General features: G+C 37.1%; 1 protein-coding gene across 2 annotated transcripts; it reads left to right on the forward strand.

Moving 5' to 3' along the window:
• The first annotated feature begins 931 nt into the window (after positions 1 to 931).
• Positions 932 to 5,691, forward strand: gjb3 (gap junction protein beta 3). Of its 2 annotated transcripts, none has more exons than XM_083544921.1 (2): positions 932 to 1,088; positions 2,676 to 5,691. In XM_083544921.1, the coding sequence occupies exon 2, from the start codon at positions 2,837 to 2,839 to the stop codon at positions 3,677 to 3,679; it is 843 nt and encodes a 280-aa protein (XP_083401047.1). In that variant the 5' UTR covers positions 932 to 1,088; positions 2,676 to 2,836; the 3' UTR covers positions 3,680 to 5,691. The 2 variants fall into 2 exon arrangements, with proteins under 2 accessions (XP_083401047.1, XP_083401048.1); XM_083544922.1 differs by lacking the exon at positions 932 to 1,088 and adding an exon at positions 1,325 to 1,863.
• Positions 5,692 to 16,774: the final 11,083 nt, after the last annotated feature.

A 16,774-nucleotide genomic window follows, 5' to 3' on the forward strand; every position in this document is an offset into this window, starting at 1 on the left:
ATGAAAAACTCCCTGAGAAGGTATAAGGAAAAAATTATATGATATGATTTTATTTTGTCCTGTATGAGTATGTTAATTGAAAAAAAAGATTTTCTAAAAGAAATGTAAGAACCGTGAATTATAAAAGTTTAACTTAAATTTCATAGAACTCAAACAATATATCAAATGTTATCTTGTTTTAGACATGATCAGGATTGTGGATTATTTTATAACACAGTAAAATCATACAGATGTTTTTAAAGAGGACTTTACTAATCCTGAATGGAAATGTACAATTTCACATATTCCAGTTTTATATATATATATATATATATATATATATATATATATATATATATATATATATATATATATATATATATATATATATATATATATATATATGGGAATTGTTCAGATCTCGGGCGACATGAAGCCAAAAAAAAAATGGATCTGCATCATTTTGTGAGGGTGGAGTAAAACCGAAAATGCAAAAAATTTATATTATATATATACATTTATACATATACATACATACGTATATACAGTACAGACCAAAAGTTTGGACACACTTTTGTGACTCTACAATTTACATAGTCATAAAAATAAAGAAAACTCTTTGAATGAGAAGGTGTGTCCAAACTTTTGGTCTGTACTGTATATATATATATATATATATATATATATATATATATATATATATATATATATATATATATATATATATATATATATATACACATATATTTAATTAGATAAATTATAATTTAATAAATATATATAATAAATACATTTTTCGAATTTATTATAAATAAAAAATTTGGCTGTAGGTTGATTACTCCAATCTGGCAACCTCTGTATGTTAGTTATCATAAGTGTATATCCAGTTGTGAAAATGTGTGGGTGGAGGGAAAAGTGGACATTTGGCAACTTTTCTAAGTGCAGAAGTTAGGAGAAGGTTTTTACTCCACCCTCACAAAATGATGCAGATCCTTTTTTTTTTTTTTTTTTAGCTTCAGGTTGCCCGAGATCTGAACAATTCACAGCCATAACCCCGAGCTGGGATAAAAATGGTTTCTTTTTTTACTCTGAACTGGAATTATAACGAAGTGAGTAGAGTTTTAGATAAATTTTTTCTACATGCGTGTGTGTGTGTGTGTGTGTGTGTGTGTGTGTGTTCACTTCTGTTCAAGAAGTAGTAGGAAGACCAGACAAACACATTGTTAAGAAAATAGAAAATAAACATCAGAGATATTTAATAACTCACTCTTATCATTAGAGTCATGGGTGTTATTGAACTTTATTATAACAAGAATTAAACTAAATATTTGTTGTGAAAACATATAAACAACTCAAACACTGAAAAAACTCGAACAGACAAAACAAACAAGCAAAAAAATATTTTTCTATATTGATTCTTTGGTTTTATTTGACTTCCTCCAACACTATATTGAGACAAATTATACATTAATATCTATGTACTTTATATGTATCATGTGTAAGAACAAAACATGATTAAAAAAAATTATTAGAAAACCACAACTGACACATCTACACCAAAGTTTTGCTTTTCTAATGGAAATGTGACCCATGTTAAACATGATTTATACACACTTTCAGTGTTTGACGTGTTTTTGTCTGGATAGACACTTTATATAAAGTTAGTTAGAAACATCGAGGACTAAAAAAGATGATTTTGGTTTAACATTAATAATAAAAAACTCCTTTAATAAGGCTTTTTTGTTCAAAGGATCAGCGTGTGGAAATCTTAATGCATGGTTCGTTCTTATGCAATTCGATTACAAAGATGAACTGGTTTGACGACAAAAGTCAGTCATTAAGATCTGCATGAGCTTTTATATACGCCTTCATCGAGACCAAGAGGTAAAGAATCCTGATCCTGAAATATACGCTCTTATATTTCAGGATTTCAGCTCAAATGATCAACCGCATGCATTTATATATATATATATTTATACGTATATTTATATGTATATAAATGACCACAGCTATATATGTATATGTATAAATATATATATTAAAGATACAATGATCATTTATATAGTTTTGTAAAACTTGAATTTAAAAAAGTGTAGTAGATCATTTGTTTTTCGCAGGTATAATCCATTTCTTGATCCCTTTAGCTCTGATTTCTGTTGTTGAAACCCCGAAATGTGTGAGCGTACACGTCGTTATTTGATTTCCTTCTTGGTCTCAATGATGGCATTGAGGTATAATTCCAAGAAAACCAAAAAAAAAATGTAGCATCAAACTGACAATTGATTCAAACTTTGAAATATCTTCTAACTAATATTTTTTATGTTCAGTATTTATTACATGCAAACATTTTCACTGTAACTCATCTACTGTACTGGTTGGTGCTGCAATGGCACTACGTTTGGCATCTCCATGTCTTGGATTGTTGCAGATGTGCACTTTATGTAGAGTCCTAGATGATTGTTTCGTGCCACAGTGTAACTGTAACATATATGGTTGAAATGGCAATTTCCATATAACTTGTTTCAGCTAGCTAGTTGGCTGGATGGTATTGTTTATAATAGGAAGAATGGTGTGTGTGTGTGTGTGTGTGTGTTTCTTTTGGTTCGGGGAAGTTGTGGTCAATTTTTTACCTGTTTCTATTCTAACCAATTCCATACCTACTTCTGATCTTCTATCTATATGTTTTTTTTTCCCAGGTTGCACTGAGGAGACATCATCAGAAGAAATAAATACTGAAAGCTGATAAAAAGCATCACGACTGACCACTTTTTCTGACAAAAAAAGAGATCAAGCAGTGTGAAGGAAAAGCCAAGCATCAAAGGTACCTTGGGAATTAGGAAACCCAGAAGTCAGAGCAATGGACTGGAAGACGTTCCAGGCCCTCCTTAGCGGGGTAAACAAGTACTCGACGGCGTTCGGTCGCATCTGGCTCTCGGTGGTTTTCGTTTTCCGTGTCCTGGTGTACGTGGTGGCGGCAGAGCGGGTGTGGGGTGACGACCAGAAAGACTTTGACTGTAACATCAGGCAGCCGGGTTGCGCCAACGTATGCTACGATTTCTTCTTCCCCATCTCACATATTCGCCTGTGGGCGCTGCAGCTCATTTTTGTCACGTGCCCTTCACTCCTTGTGGTCATGCACGTGAAGTACCGTGACGAACGAGAACGCAAGTACCGTGCCAAACATGGACCGGACGCCAAGCTTTACGATGATACAGGAAAGAAACACGGTGGCCTCTGGTGGACCTACCTAATCAGTCTCTTCGTTAAGACAGGTATCGAGGTGGCCTTCCTCTACATCCTCCACCACATCTACCATAGCTTTCATCTGCCGCGAGTCGTCAAGTGTCAAATCTTTCCGTGCCCTAATGTGGTAGACTGTTACATCGGCCGGCCCACCGAAAAGAAGCTGTTCACCTACTTCATGGTAGGTGCCTCAGCCATATGCATCGTCCTCAACATCTGTGAGATCTTTTATCTCCTGGCTAAGCGCATCTCAAGCTGTACTAAGCGGATGAGAAGACATCCGGAGCGATCTGCACCTCAGTACAGGCCTCGGTACCAGGATAGCAACTGCACGCTGCCCTTGCAAGACCTGGACACCAAACCACATTACAAGAACAAGAACAAGCTAGGTGTCCCATCTATGGATTACAAAGCTAATTACATGAGGGCTTCGGCTCCTAACCTTAGCTTTGCCTAACTGTGAGATCCACACATCTGGAAAAAGATAGACAAAGACCATGCACTTTGAGCACAATAATAAGATGAAAGGTGAAATCTAAACTGGGCTCCACAAACCTTCGGAGCATTTGCGATGGAATCTTTTCCAAGGCAGAGATGCACTGAAGGAGAAAAAGCTGAAGAAAAACATTGAGAGAACCATTCCCAAGTTTCAAACTTCTTTTCCTTGCCTTTTTTCATTCATCCTGAATTGACAGAACAATCGACAGAAGCACTTTATTAGAAGATCTACAGCTCAGACGGATCAGGTCTCACCAGACTAGCAATGCCGCAATGTTTGGATCGTTCCAAATGATTTCCAGAGATTTGTAACTACACAAAGCTAAATTTGAGTCTCATTGAGTCAAATCAAAGCTTCTCCAGTCGTAGCTTGTTTTTATTTTGTCTGACTTTTTATCAATTGCTTTTGTCCAAGCACTTTTTTTGTATTCCATTAAGGATTTCCTGTGCAACTCTGAACACCTGCTACTTTTCTCTTTTCATACTTTACTCTTTTCTACCCCTCCCTCCAACATTCTAAATGTTCCTGTTTTTACCTTCTATTTCCAATGGACATTGATATGCTTCAAAACTTGTTCCAGAAGTGAAGAAAGACAAGTTCTTGCAAGGACAGAATTGACCTCATTATTCATCATGGCTGCAATCAAAAAGAAAAAGTCTCTCAAACTTCGTCTGAAGGGTTCAGAATATCTACATTGGGGAGGTTCTCGATGCATTTTACTTTAATATCTTTACACAGTGATTTACACCATTTTGACTCCTGTTAAGGTTTCAATGAGTTTCATGACGTCATAGGAATCAGGGTCAAATGTTGAGATTTTTTTCCCACCCTTCAGTAGAATGTATATTTTGTCACTCCTTTAATGAGAACATTGTTTTATTGTTTTCTTTTTCTCTTTACAGTAAGCAGAATGCTATACTTTCCTTACTGTCTAAATATTCCTGTCTTTAAATTAGCAGGGAGTGGTGTTGTCAATCAAGAAAAACACTTCAGAGCTAATAAATAAACACCGAGACAAACACTGAGAGACAATAATAATAATAATAATATGAATATGAATATGAATAATACATTAAAATGTAAAAAAAAAAAAATTAGATAATGAGTATTAATAAATAGAATAATAAATTTACAATGAAATGCTATCTAAATGTTAATATTAAAAATAGAACTAATAATAATAAATATTATTATTATTATTATTACAGAGCGTGCATTATTTATAGAGCATTTATATAGTATTTACACAGAAATTTACCTCAAAATGCTCTATATTTATATTAAAACAGCACCTGACAGGAAGAACACTAGAAACGCAATGCAAGCGTAAAACAAGGGTAGTAATCAAACAAATGGATATATATATATATATATATATATATATATATATATATATATATATATATATATATATAAAGAGAGAGAGAGAGAGAGAATGAATTGGATGATGAATTCATGTTTACTGAAAGTGGTAGCTGATCAGCGTGTGTCTCGGGTGTCTGTTTTTCAGAAAAGACAGAATAGTCCCATAGATCCAGCTTTACATTACAGAAGATATACCTGCGGGGGTTTTAACATTCCAGACCTGCACAGACTTGCCAGGGACCTGAGCCGAAGAGGTTTCAGAACATCCAAAAAAAAAAAAATCAGATCATTGGAGCACTGATGTGAAAGTGCATTTGGTGCTATACAACAGATTTATTTTTCTTCTCCAGTGTTTATAAGATGGATTGTTTGCTTTTCATCGAGGCGTGGCAAAAACGCCAGTGAGTTAGCGCTGAGTCGAGTCGGGTTTTCACTGAAAAGCAAAATGATGGAAATCTGTTTTGCCTAATACTTTAATTATGGATATGCAGACTACTGGGTCAGATTTCTATCTGTGTTATGATTCTTGTTTTATTTTTTGTACATTTGGTGTATATATTTTTTTACATATCTAAATAAAGAATGTTGTATAAAAAAACTTTAAAGTTGTCCTTGGATTGTCAATGATTTATTATGTACCAGTGACCAGTGTTCCTATCCCTTTCTTCTCTTTGGATCTAATTGACGGAAGCCACACTGTGAAGCTGTGGAAGAACAACCAAACGCTCCACGAAGTTAATAAGCATCTCAAGAACTTTGAGGATGGATTTGGACTGTAATTAACATCGTAAAGGCTCAGGAGCACAGTTCTGCATATAAGCGCCGATCACTGAGCAGCACACCTCGACAACGATGAACTGTGATGAACGGATATTGGAGTAATGATCGAGTAAAGTTTCTTCCTCATGCAGTCTCAGGGAGTTTTTCCTTGCCACAGTCACCACATGCTCGGTCATTAGGAATAAACTTATAAACAGTTATAAGGAACAAATATATAGGTACTAAACTTATACGTTCTTTTATACAACTTTGTAACCCCTTTAACAGATGTACAGCTGCTTTGAGACAAAGTCCACTGTTAAACACGCTAAATAAAACTGAATTGAATTGAATAAGCAGATAAGTAATTGTGATAATAGTATACTAAGAAAATAGAACCAAAAAGGGAGCATCTGTTTCTAGTTGCTTCAACAGGTGAGAACTGGATCTTATGTTTTAGTGAGTGTAATATTAAACGGATTAAAAAGTATGGTGTGTCATTCTTTAAATAAATAAAACTTGTCATTGTTGGAAAACTGCTGTGATATTCGGGAAATTAAACATTCCAGGACATCGGTTCAGTAAATTCAGTAAAAACCCAGCCATTAGGGTTGCACAAGCCAGTGTACTCTTAGTGCCGGTCCCAAGCCCGGGTAAATGGGGAGGGTTGCGTAAGATAGGGCATCCAGCGTAAAACATGTGCCAAATCAAATATGCGGATCACAAATGAGAATTTCATACCGGATCGGTCGAGGCCCGGGTTAACAACGACCGCCACAGGTATCGTTAGCCGACAGGGTACCGGTGGAAATTGGGCTACTGTTGGCCGCAGATATAGAGGACAGGGTGGTATGGAGACGGATGATCCGCTGTGGCGACCCCTAATGGGAGCAGCCGAAAGAAGAAGAAGAAGAAGGTTCAGTAAATGATTCATGTAGGAGTAACAGTAATTCCTGTATAATGCACCACCCTGTTTATTTTCCTAAAAACAACATGCCCATGAGGGTTTTCAATCTGGCTCGGATTTCTGCATGTAAAACAAATTACCTACTTGATTTGCTTCAAAAAGGATTCGGGTTTCGTGATCCCTTATCATTTATATTACATTTATATTTATTCAATTCAAATCCGTTCATTTATGTTTGTAAAAGCTTTTAACAATGGACATTGTATTAAAGCAGCTTTACAGAGATAAAGAGGATATAAAAGAATGTATAAGTTTGCTTCTTACCAGTGGTGAGGAACAAATTGGAACATTGAGAACGTTGTTGGAATAAAGGGAACAGCTCTCTCCTGGCTTAGGTCTTATTTGACAGATCGCTATCAGTTTGTTGATGTAAATGGTGAGTTCCGCAAGGATCTGTCTTAGGCCCTCTGCTTTTCTATTTATATCTGCTGCCTCTGGGTGAAATTATACATAAACATGGTATTTGCTTCCATTGCTATGCTGATGATACACAGCTGTATATTTCAGCAAAGCCAGATGAGAGAGATCAGCTTAAAAATGTTGAGAAGTGTGTAAAGGACATTAGACAGTGGATGCTTGATAACTTTCTTCTGCTCAACTTGGATAAGATGGTACTTATGATAAGTACTTATCATAAGATGGTACTTATGATAAGTACTTTTACTAGGACCACATGCAGCTAGAAGTAAACATTTCGACTACGTAGCATCTCTGGATGGTGTTTTTGTTTCAGCGTGTACAGCAGTCAAAGACCTTGGTGTGATTATTGACCCGAGTCTTTCCTTTGAGGCTCATCTGAATAATATCACCAGGATCGCCTTCTTTCACCTTAGTTTAACAAGTTTATTTATATAATATTGCTAAAATTAGAAATATGATGTCATTACAGGAGGCAGAAAAAATAGTTCATGCTTTTGTTACTATTAGATTAGACTACTGTAACGCTTTACTGTATGGGTGTTGGAGTTAGTGCATAAATAAGCTTCAGTTAGTTCAGAATGCAGCAGCAAGAGTCCTCACTAGATCTAGAAAATATGACCACATCACCCCTGTTTTAATCATCTACATTGCTCCCAATCAAATCTCGCATTGATTATAAAATACTACTACTGACGTATAAAGCACTTAACGCTCTCACGCCGCAGTATCTGAGTGAACTTCTGTACCAGTATGATCCTCCGTGCCTACTTAGATTAAAAGGTGCAGGCTATTTGTTGGTACCTTGAATAATGAAGACTACAGCAGGGGCAGATCTTTCTCTTATAAAGCCCCACAGTTATGGAACAACCTTCCAACCAGTGTTCGGGACTCGAGGTTAAAAACTTATTTATTTAGTCAAGTCTTTTATCAGTAGATTTTTCCTTTGGTAAAGGAGCAGATCTGGAGGGAACATGGATATAGAGTGTTTGGTGAACTGGGATATTTGTATGCTGTCGTCCCCTCACTCTCACACGTTCACTCAGGTTTGTTGACGGTGGTGTGGTGGGTCGTCTCCTATCCCAGAGATCCCTCATGTCTGTGTTACCTTCTGGTTCTCCCTCTTAGTTATTGTGCCAGTCTTGCTGGAGTTCAAACTGCACAATGTACTAACTTTCATACAACAATAGGGACACATAATAATCCATATCCCTCTCTTTCTGTCACCCCTCTTCTCTCTCTCTCTCTCTCGCTCTCTCTCCCTCTCTCTCTCTCTCTCTCTCTCTCTCTCAGTCGAGTTAAACATGATCCTGAGGTTCCAGTGACCACTGTTCCTGCCCCTCTCCCCTCCGTAGATCTTCCCACTTCGTCCAAGCCTGACTCTGGATAGTGTTCTCTTTGTTTGAAGGCCACTCTGTGCAGCTTGGGACAGTTTCTCATCAACGCCTTGGGTGGTTCCATGAAATACCAGAGTAAGAACGGGAGCTTTGAGGATGGATTGGACTGTAGTTAATGTCAACAGTCTCCTACACTGACTCAGGAATACAGTTTGCTTCTGACATCATCACTGCACCCCGCAACATTGTATATCTGCAATAAATGCACATTCGGTGCAACCCAGATGAGGATGGGTTCCCTCTTGAGTCCGGTTCCTCTCAAGGTTGTTCATTATGACATCCTGGGGAGTTTTTCCTTGCCACAGTCGCCACCGGATCACTTATCAGGGACAAACTTATACTTAAAAAGAACATATTAATTTTCTATCAACACATTATCTGTGTAAAGCTGCTTTGAGACAATGTTCATTGTAAAAAGTGCTATACAAAAAAAATGAATTGAATTAAATTGAATTGAACAACTCCCTGACATGGCATGCGGAAAAACCCTTGAGAGGAACCAGACTCAAAAGGGACCCCATCCTCAGCTTCAGCGCCGAATGTCCATTCATTACAGTTCCCTCATTGTTGATAGGTGATTGAATGCAACCTGTGGTCCTCAGGCATTGTAGTATTCTGTTGATATTAATTACAGTCCAAATCCATCCTCAAAGTTCTTGTGTTGCTCAGTAGCTTAATGGATCTTAAAGGCTGTTGATGTGGATCTATCCGCTGCTGCACAGAGTGGTTTGGTTCCTCTCAAGGGTTCTTGCTCATGCCAACTCAGGGAGATTTTCCTCACAACTAGTTTGCTCATCAGGGAAAAACGTACAATTGAAGAGAACTCCATCCAGAGCTAGGGCGTTGGAATGAATGCAGATCCGAAGAGAAAAAAAGGGACAGGAACACTGGTCACTGGTACCTCAGGGGCATATTTAACTCGACAGAAAGAGAGAGTGAAGAGGGGTGAGAGGGAGAGAGAAAATTCTCTTTATTTATGCCATTTGGCAGACGTCCCTATCCAGACTTACAACTACAAAGAGCCTTGCTTAAGGGCCCAACAGTAGCAGATTGGTGTTGCTTGAATTTAAAATTGAGACCCTCCGATCCAGAGCCCAGTGACTCCAACCACTAAGCTGCCACCTCCTTTTACAAATCGTGTATGATGACTGCACCAAAATGGCATCAGTTTAAGGGAACGGAGTAAAAGAAAAACATTTATTTGAATAAGAATGAACAAGAAAAGTAGCCGAATCAATGTGCAAACGTTTAAAAAGGTTTTGCTGTATTAGGTCACTGTTAGACCTGAAACAAAATTCACACCAGACACCCAAGCCTCACCTTCCCACTCTGACTTGCCTGCTTACTGATTAATCACAGCTGTTTGCTATTACAGGCATGAACGCACATATACATATACATATACAAATACAGGATTTTGATTACCATCTTCTCTGCTGTTTATACCTCTGGATGGAGTTCTTTTCAATTGGAGGCCACTCTGTGCAGCTGGGGATGGTTCCACAGCAACAGCCCAAAGATCCATGAAGTTATTGAGCAACTCAAGAACTTTGAGGATGGATTTGGACTGTAATTAATATCAGTCCACTACAATGGCTCAATCACCAATCACTGAACAGTACACCTTAACAATGATGGAACTCAGTGTTGAAGAAAAGGATGGGTTCAGTTTTGAGTCTGGTTCTTTTGAAAGTTTGCTCCCCTTGCCATCACAGGTTTATTTTTTTTTCTTGCCAGAGTCGCCACCGGCTCGCTCATCAGGGATAAACTTATAAATATAAGGAAAACAAACTTATAGGCACTAAACTTTATAATTTCTTTATCTCCAACCCGGCCATTAGTGTTGCACAAGTCAACGACCGCCACAGGTATCGTTAGCCAACGAACAAGGGTACAAGTGGAAATTGGGCTGCTGTTGGCTGAAGTAGGAGAAGGAGAGGAGGAAGACGTCTACAGAGACAGCAGGGAAAGGAGAAGTGGAGAAGAGTGGAGGATTAGGTTGGTACTTTAAATGTTGGTACTATGACTGGTAAAGGGAGAGAGGGAGCTGATATGATGGAGAGGAGAAAGGTAGATATGTTGTGTGTTCAGGAGACCAAGTGGAAAGGGAGTAAGAGCAGGAACATTGGAGGTGTTTAAACTGTTCTATCATGGTTTGGATGGAAAGAGAAATGGTGTAGGGGTGATTCTGAAGGGAGAGTGTAGTGGAGGTGAAGAGAGTTTCTGATAGGGTGATGAACGTGAAGCTGGAAGTTGAAGGAGTGATGATAAATGTCATTAGTGCTTATGATCCACAAGTGGGTTGTGAGATGGGGGAGAAGGAAAGATTCTGTGAATTGAGTGAATTAGATGAAGTGGTAGTTGGTGTACCTAGGAATGAACGATTGGTGATTGGAGCAGGAATGGCTTTCAGGAGAGGAATGTGGAAGGGCAGATGGTGGTAGATTTTGCTAAAAGGATGGAAATGGCACTGGTGAATACATTTTAAGAAGAAGGAGGATCATAGGTTTCTGGAGTGAGTTAGATGGGTGGGATGGGTGGAGAGTGATCCTAGAAAAGAACAATTGGTGATTGTGTATTTTTGCATTTTCGCACAAATACTGTAAGATACACAGTCTACTCGTTATTCTCTGTCTATTACATATTTAGGGGCGTTGTCACGCTAAAACCCCATATGGGTGGAAGTCAGTGGAATTGAGGGTTTTCAATTCTTTTATCTGTAAAATGTACTTGAATGATTGAATTGATGATTCTCTACATCGTTTGATCTTTCAACAGGAATGACATGCATCATTACTTCGTTTTGTCTGTTCATTGCTTTGGCACAATTAGAAAACTTTACCAGAATTGGATACAGTATATGATACTTCCTCATTGTTGTTTAGTATTTTTTCTTTTAGAATGGTTGCTTTTAAGATAAATATCCATTAGTCATTTATCCGATAAAGTTCCTAGTAACACCATACATGCATGGGTGAGTTTTGCGTGTCACACCTTGTATGGACTAAAATGATTCAGCTTTGCTAGTGCAAGAGAGGACAAAGAATAATTAACAAAGAAGATCAAGACGAACTGGATGCTGTGACCAAGCATAAAAAGTGAAGCAATAATCCAGATTCATCTGGAATCAGGATAGACTTCAGTTAGCTTAGAGATGGGAGTGTCAAAACAATACATGGTTCTGTGGAAGATAGTGGTGGACAGTAAGGAAGTAAAGTAATTTGTTACTGTATCTGTACTTTACTGAAGTGTTTCCATTTGAGTCACCAATCAGGGTCAAGCCCACGCTCTGTTTTAAACGTGTTTTGGTTGGCGCTAGGTGTATTTACTGATCACCAACCTACAGTTCAGCATCAGTTCAACATTAAGCAGAACATATAGAGAGGAATAAATTATGAAGAAACTCCAGATGATGAAGAAACTCGTCTCAACACCCGTGGGATTATTCGCACAATTTTATTTTTTAAGTAGTTGAAAAGAAGGTTTTGGGCTCATGATCATTTCAATAGAAATCAGTGTTTGACTTATTAATATCATTCTATTACAGTTTTACTCAGTTGTTTTGGAGCATTTCTTAAATCATCCTTAATATTTGCAAACCACTGAAGTGCATTTCTCAAAACAATTTGTACAAACAGCACAACACAACACATTGAATATCTTGCAAAAGCCTGAACTTTTCTCAAAATCCTCAGTCCACCTTCTACAGAGGAACCATTGAGAGCATCCTGAGCAGCTGCATCACTGTCTGGTTTGGGAACTGCACCGTCTCGGATCGCAAGACCCTACAGAGGATAGTGAGGACCTCTCGACTGTATTAAACTGTTTACATGCTGTTCTTTGCACCTCTTGACTGCTGCTACTGCTGTTTTTTGCACTGCATTGTGTTTGTTGCACTTTATGTAGCTTTGTGTTGTGTGTTGTAGCTCTATGTTGTTTAGTGTAGCACCAGGGTTCTGGAGGAACGTTGTCTCGTTTTTACTGTGTACTGTGTACCACTGTGTATAGTAGAAATGACAGTAAAAGCCTCTTGACTTGAGATGAAGTGCAAACCAGTGAAGTGCATTTCTTAAAACAATGTGTTCAAACAGCACAAAAAAAACATTTGATTTCTTGCAAAAGCCTGAACTTTTCTCAACATCCTCAGTTCATCTCTCAAAAGTCTCAATGAACATCTCATTTCCATCAGAATGAAAAGTCCCTTCATCATTGTTCACAAACAAGATCAGCAAAATGTTTAGTCGTGTTGTCAGTGTGACGCTGCAAAGTTTTAGGATTTCTTGATATAAACTATGGTTTGGATCACAGCGACTGAAAATGCACAACATTTTACTATTTGGCATCTATGAATTTCAGCAGCATAAAATAATTTATTCGATTGAATATTTGATTTATATTGATTGTAAGAGACGGACAGCATTCACACTTTTACTGTATTGTACTAGTGTTTGTTTGTTTTAGTTGTTCTTTCATTTACAGAATGTATAATTCTGTGTTTTGTCTGTATTCACTCTCCAACTGGAGGTTCACAAGATTCACCTTTGACCTGTTTTAGAGAACTGGTTAATTATTGGATGATCTGATGCCGTTCACTCGCCTTCATTAGTGACATTTAAGATTCACCTGCACAATTCATCAATTCAACACATTTACAAAAAACAGATTCATAGAAATTTTCTAAATGATCGTTTTGAAAATTGAATTTCTGATCTGAGAAACGCTCCGAAGCAACTGAGAAAATCTGTAATAGATCAGTGTGCTGAGAGTCACATTCGAGTCTTTTCACTTAAACTGAGTTGATTGATTAAAGAACCTTCTGATAAAAATGATAATAGGAACATTATAGTTATAATAAGTCATAGTACTTTAAGTACATTTTTATTTGAAGGCAAATACTTTTGTACTTTTTACGCAAGTTTTTTTACAGGAAAATATTTTACTCAACTTTAACTCAAATACATGGTTTGTGTACTTCATTCGTCACTGGTATGTAGCTTAATCCATCAGTGGAATGTTGCCTGTCAACTGAACTTGAGTAAAACGACTAAGTGAAAGTTCATTCTCTTAATCTTAGTTTGTGTGATAGCAATTGTCAAATTGTTTACATTACACATTTTTGATAAATCATTAGAGGGCCTAACCCTAACTCTAACCCTGATTCTAGGTTCTAGGAGTGCAAAACTTCTTAAGCTTCATTGCTGAGAGCCAATAGAATCCAGAATGTTCTTTGATGCCTTCGAAGGCATACACACACACACACACACACACACACACACACACACACACACACACACACACACATATATATATATATATATATATATATATATGTGTCAGGCAAGAAAGACGAGCTCCCGTAAAACAAACAGTGAAATATGTCACAATAGAACAAAAAGTTTGAAGTGGGTTGAACTGTTTAAACAAACACAAACCCACGTCATATTTTAAGGCTCAGTTCTGCACTTGGGTTTCTGCTGAGTTTTGCATGCTTTCCTGGTCTTCCGGTGGGTTTCTGAGATATCATCTCAAATCTTACACAGTACAGTAAAAGTGTGAATCCTGTCCTGTCTCTTACAATCATGATAAATCAAATATACAATCAAAACAAATATTTTGTGCTGAAATTCTTAGATGCCAAACAGAAGGAAGTAAAATTGTGTGCATTTTCAGTCGCTGTGATCCAAACCATAGTTTATATCAAGAAATCCTGAAACTGCGCAGCATCACACTGACAACATGAATAAACATTTTGATTTTATTTGCGAACAATGAAGAGACTTTCCTTCTGATTGGAATGAGATGATACAAATACTCACTTTTGAGAAATGAACAGAGGATTTTGAGAAATGCACTTCACTGGTTTGCAAATATTAAGGATGATTCGAGAAAAACTATAAAAACAAAATACTAGTAGGTGGATTAGCTGAGTTCATTTGCCTGCTTGGTATAAATTCATATTTACACTGTTAAAAAGGTTTGTTTTGGATTCTCAAAATTCTCAAAAATTTGTAAGGGTGCAATAGATAACATTTGTACTTAGCTAGTAACTTTTATATCTACTCAAGGTCGTAGTAGAGCCTACAATAACAGAGCATGGCAGAGCCTGTCCATAGACGTAAAGACATTCCTAAAATGATAAGCTATTTAATTATTGTGTCATAGTAATTTGCAAAACTCGGAAGCCCAGTCATTATTATAATGGCTTATTATATTCATTCTTTCTTTCTTTCTTTCTTTCTTTCTTTCTTAAAAAATGGTTTAAGAAAAAAGAAAGATAGATAAAATATTATAATCCATCATAATAATGACTGCGCTAGTGAGTTCTGAATTTTGAGCTCTGAATGCTAATATAATGTTCATAAAAACCTAGCATGTGAGGTTAGCACTGATTTATTGCATTTTTTCAAAATGAAGAGCATATACCTGTCTAGAAGTGTAAAAAAAAAAAGAGAGAAAAAAAAGAAGGGGCAAAGAAGAAGTAGCAGTGAGCATGCAGCTAGCTACTTTAAGAGTTAACACTTGGCTTGGAGCATATGATGCTAATAATAATTGTTTAGCTAGCTAGCAGGATAAAATTGATCATTTTGCATTAAGGTGTGTTCGTACAGACGATTTATAATATTACTTCATCCACTTCATCCAGGTCCAGACCTGAGGGATCTCAATCCCAATGCCGCTCTCTAGGCTCTACTATTAGAACATCCAGAATTTACTAGGTGAGTACAAATGTTACATATTGCATCCTTACATAGTTTCTAATTAGCGGCTTATAAACTATCGCCATGTTCAGACTCAAAGCTATGCTATGGGCCACCTGACTTTTCTAGCCGTATGTGATTCTTTCCATTACTGATACCACAAAGTTTAAAACACACAATTGTATAAGACGTCTCTCGACGTGGTGGTATTACATTTCCCCAGAGATCTGAACCTGTTCCAGCATGACACCCTGTGCACAAAGCCAGCTCCATGAAGATCTGCTGTACATGGGTTGGAGTGAAAGATCTCCTGCTACAGAGCTCTAATCCTATTGAACACCATTGAAATGAATGTAAACATTAAATTGGGACAATATGTGGAATTGGATGTTTAAAAAGCACATGCAAATCTTATATTCACATTTGTGCAATTTGTTTGCACTCCATTGCAGCTGTAAACAACCACCTCAGATGTAAATGTCCAACATTTGGCACAGATGCTATTCTTGCACAGGCTCTTTCTTATTGTTAAATTATGAACTTTACGGATGCAAGCAAGGCCTGCAGTTCTTTAGATGTTGTTCTGGGATCTTTTATGAGGTCCTGGATGATTTGTCGTTGTGCTCTTAGAGTGAATTTGGCAGGCCGGCTACTCTTGGGAAGGTTCACCACGGTTCAAAGTTTTCTTCATTTGTGGATAATGGCTCTCACCTTAGAAATGGCTTTGTAACCTTTTTTCAGACTGATTACTTTGTTTTCTCTGTTCTTTTGGCATGATGTGTAGCTTTTTAAGATCTTTTAGCATGCTTCACTTTGTCAGACAAGTTCTATTTCAGCAATTTCTTGATTCAACAGGTCCATGATCAAGCCTGGATGCTGCAAAGTTCATAGCTTTCATAAAAAAAACAGTGAATATTCACATTTCATGAATAAATTTTTTTTTATTATTCACAGCACTGTATTTTACCAGCACATACTGTAATTTCCTTCCAACCACATATCTTGATAAAAAGAGGAAATTCACTCTCATATGCAGGTTGACCCACCACAAATTACTTCCCATGAAAACGCTATCTTCATGCAGAAGTCTTTCCTGTTTCACAGATGAGATTCTGTATGCTTTGTTTTCAGAAAAACCTCTAGATCATGCTCTAAGAAAAAAACCCTCATTGTCACTTTGTACCAGCTCGAAACGGTGATGAGAGATTCCATCTCCTGAAGCTCATTGCCAGGAAAGTGCAAAAAGATCCAGGGTTAGAAGAGCTGCTGGGAATTCCATGTTAGTGGTGATTCTGATGATAATAATATACGTAGTTAATGAATATTTACATGTTTTCAGATTGAAACTATACCTTGTAATTCTAGACAATTTAGAAGTTTTTAAAAGAAAAATAAAAAAAATCACAATGCATAAAGTACACACGCTTCCTTTTACCTTATGACAGCAAAG

The sequence above is a fragment of the Silurus aristotelis genome (assembly GCF_946808225.1).
Source record: "Silurus aristotelis genome assembly, chromosome: 6".
In the NCBI taxonomy this organism is placed as follows: Eukaryota; Metazoa; Chordata; class Actinopteri; order Siluriformes; family Siluridae; genus Silurus; species Silurus aristotelis.

Coding starts and splice junctions, on each gene's coding strand:
- gjb3 (XM_083544921.1), top strand. CDS start 2,837: ATGGACTGGAAGACGTTCCAGGCCCTCCTTAGCGGGGTAAACAAGTAC.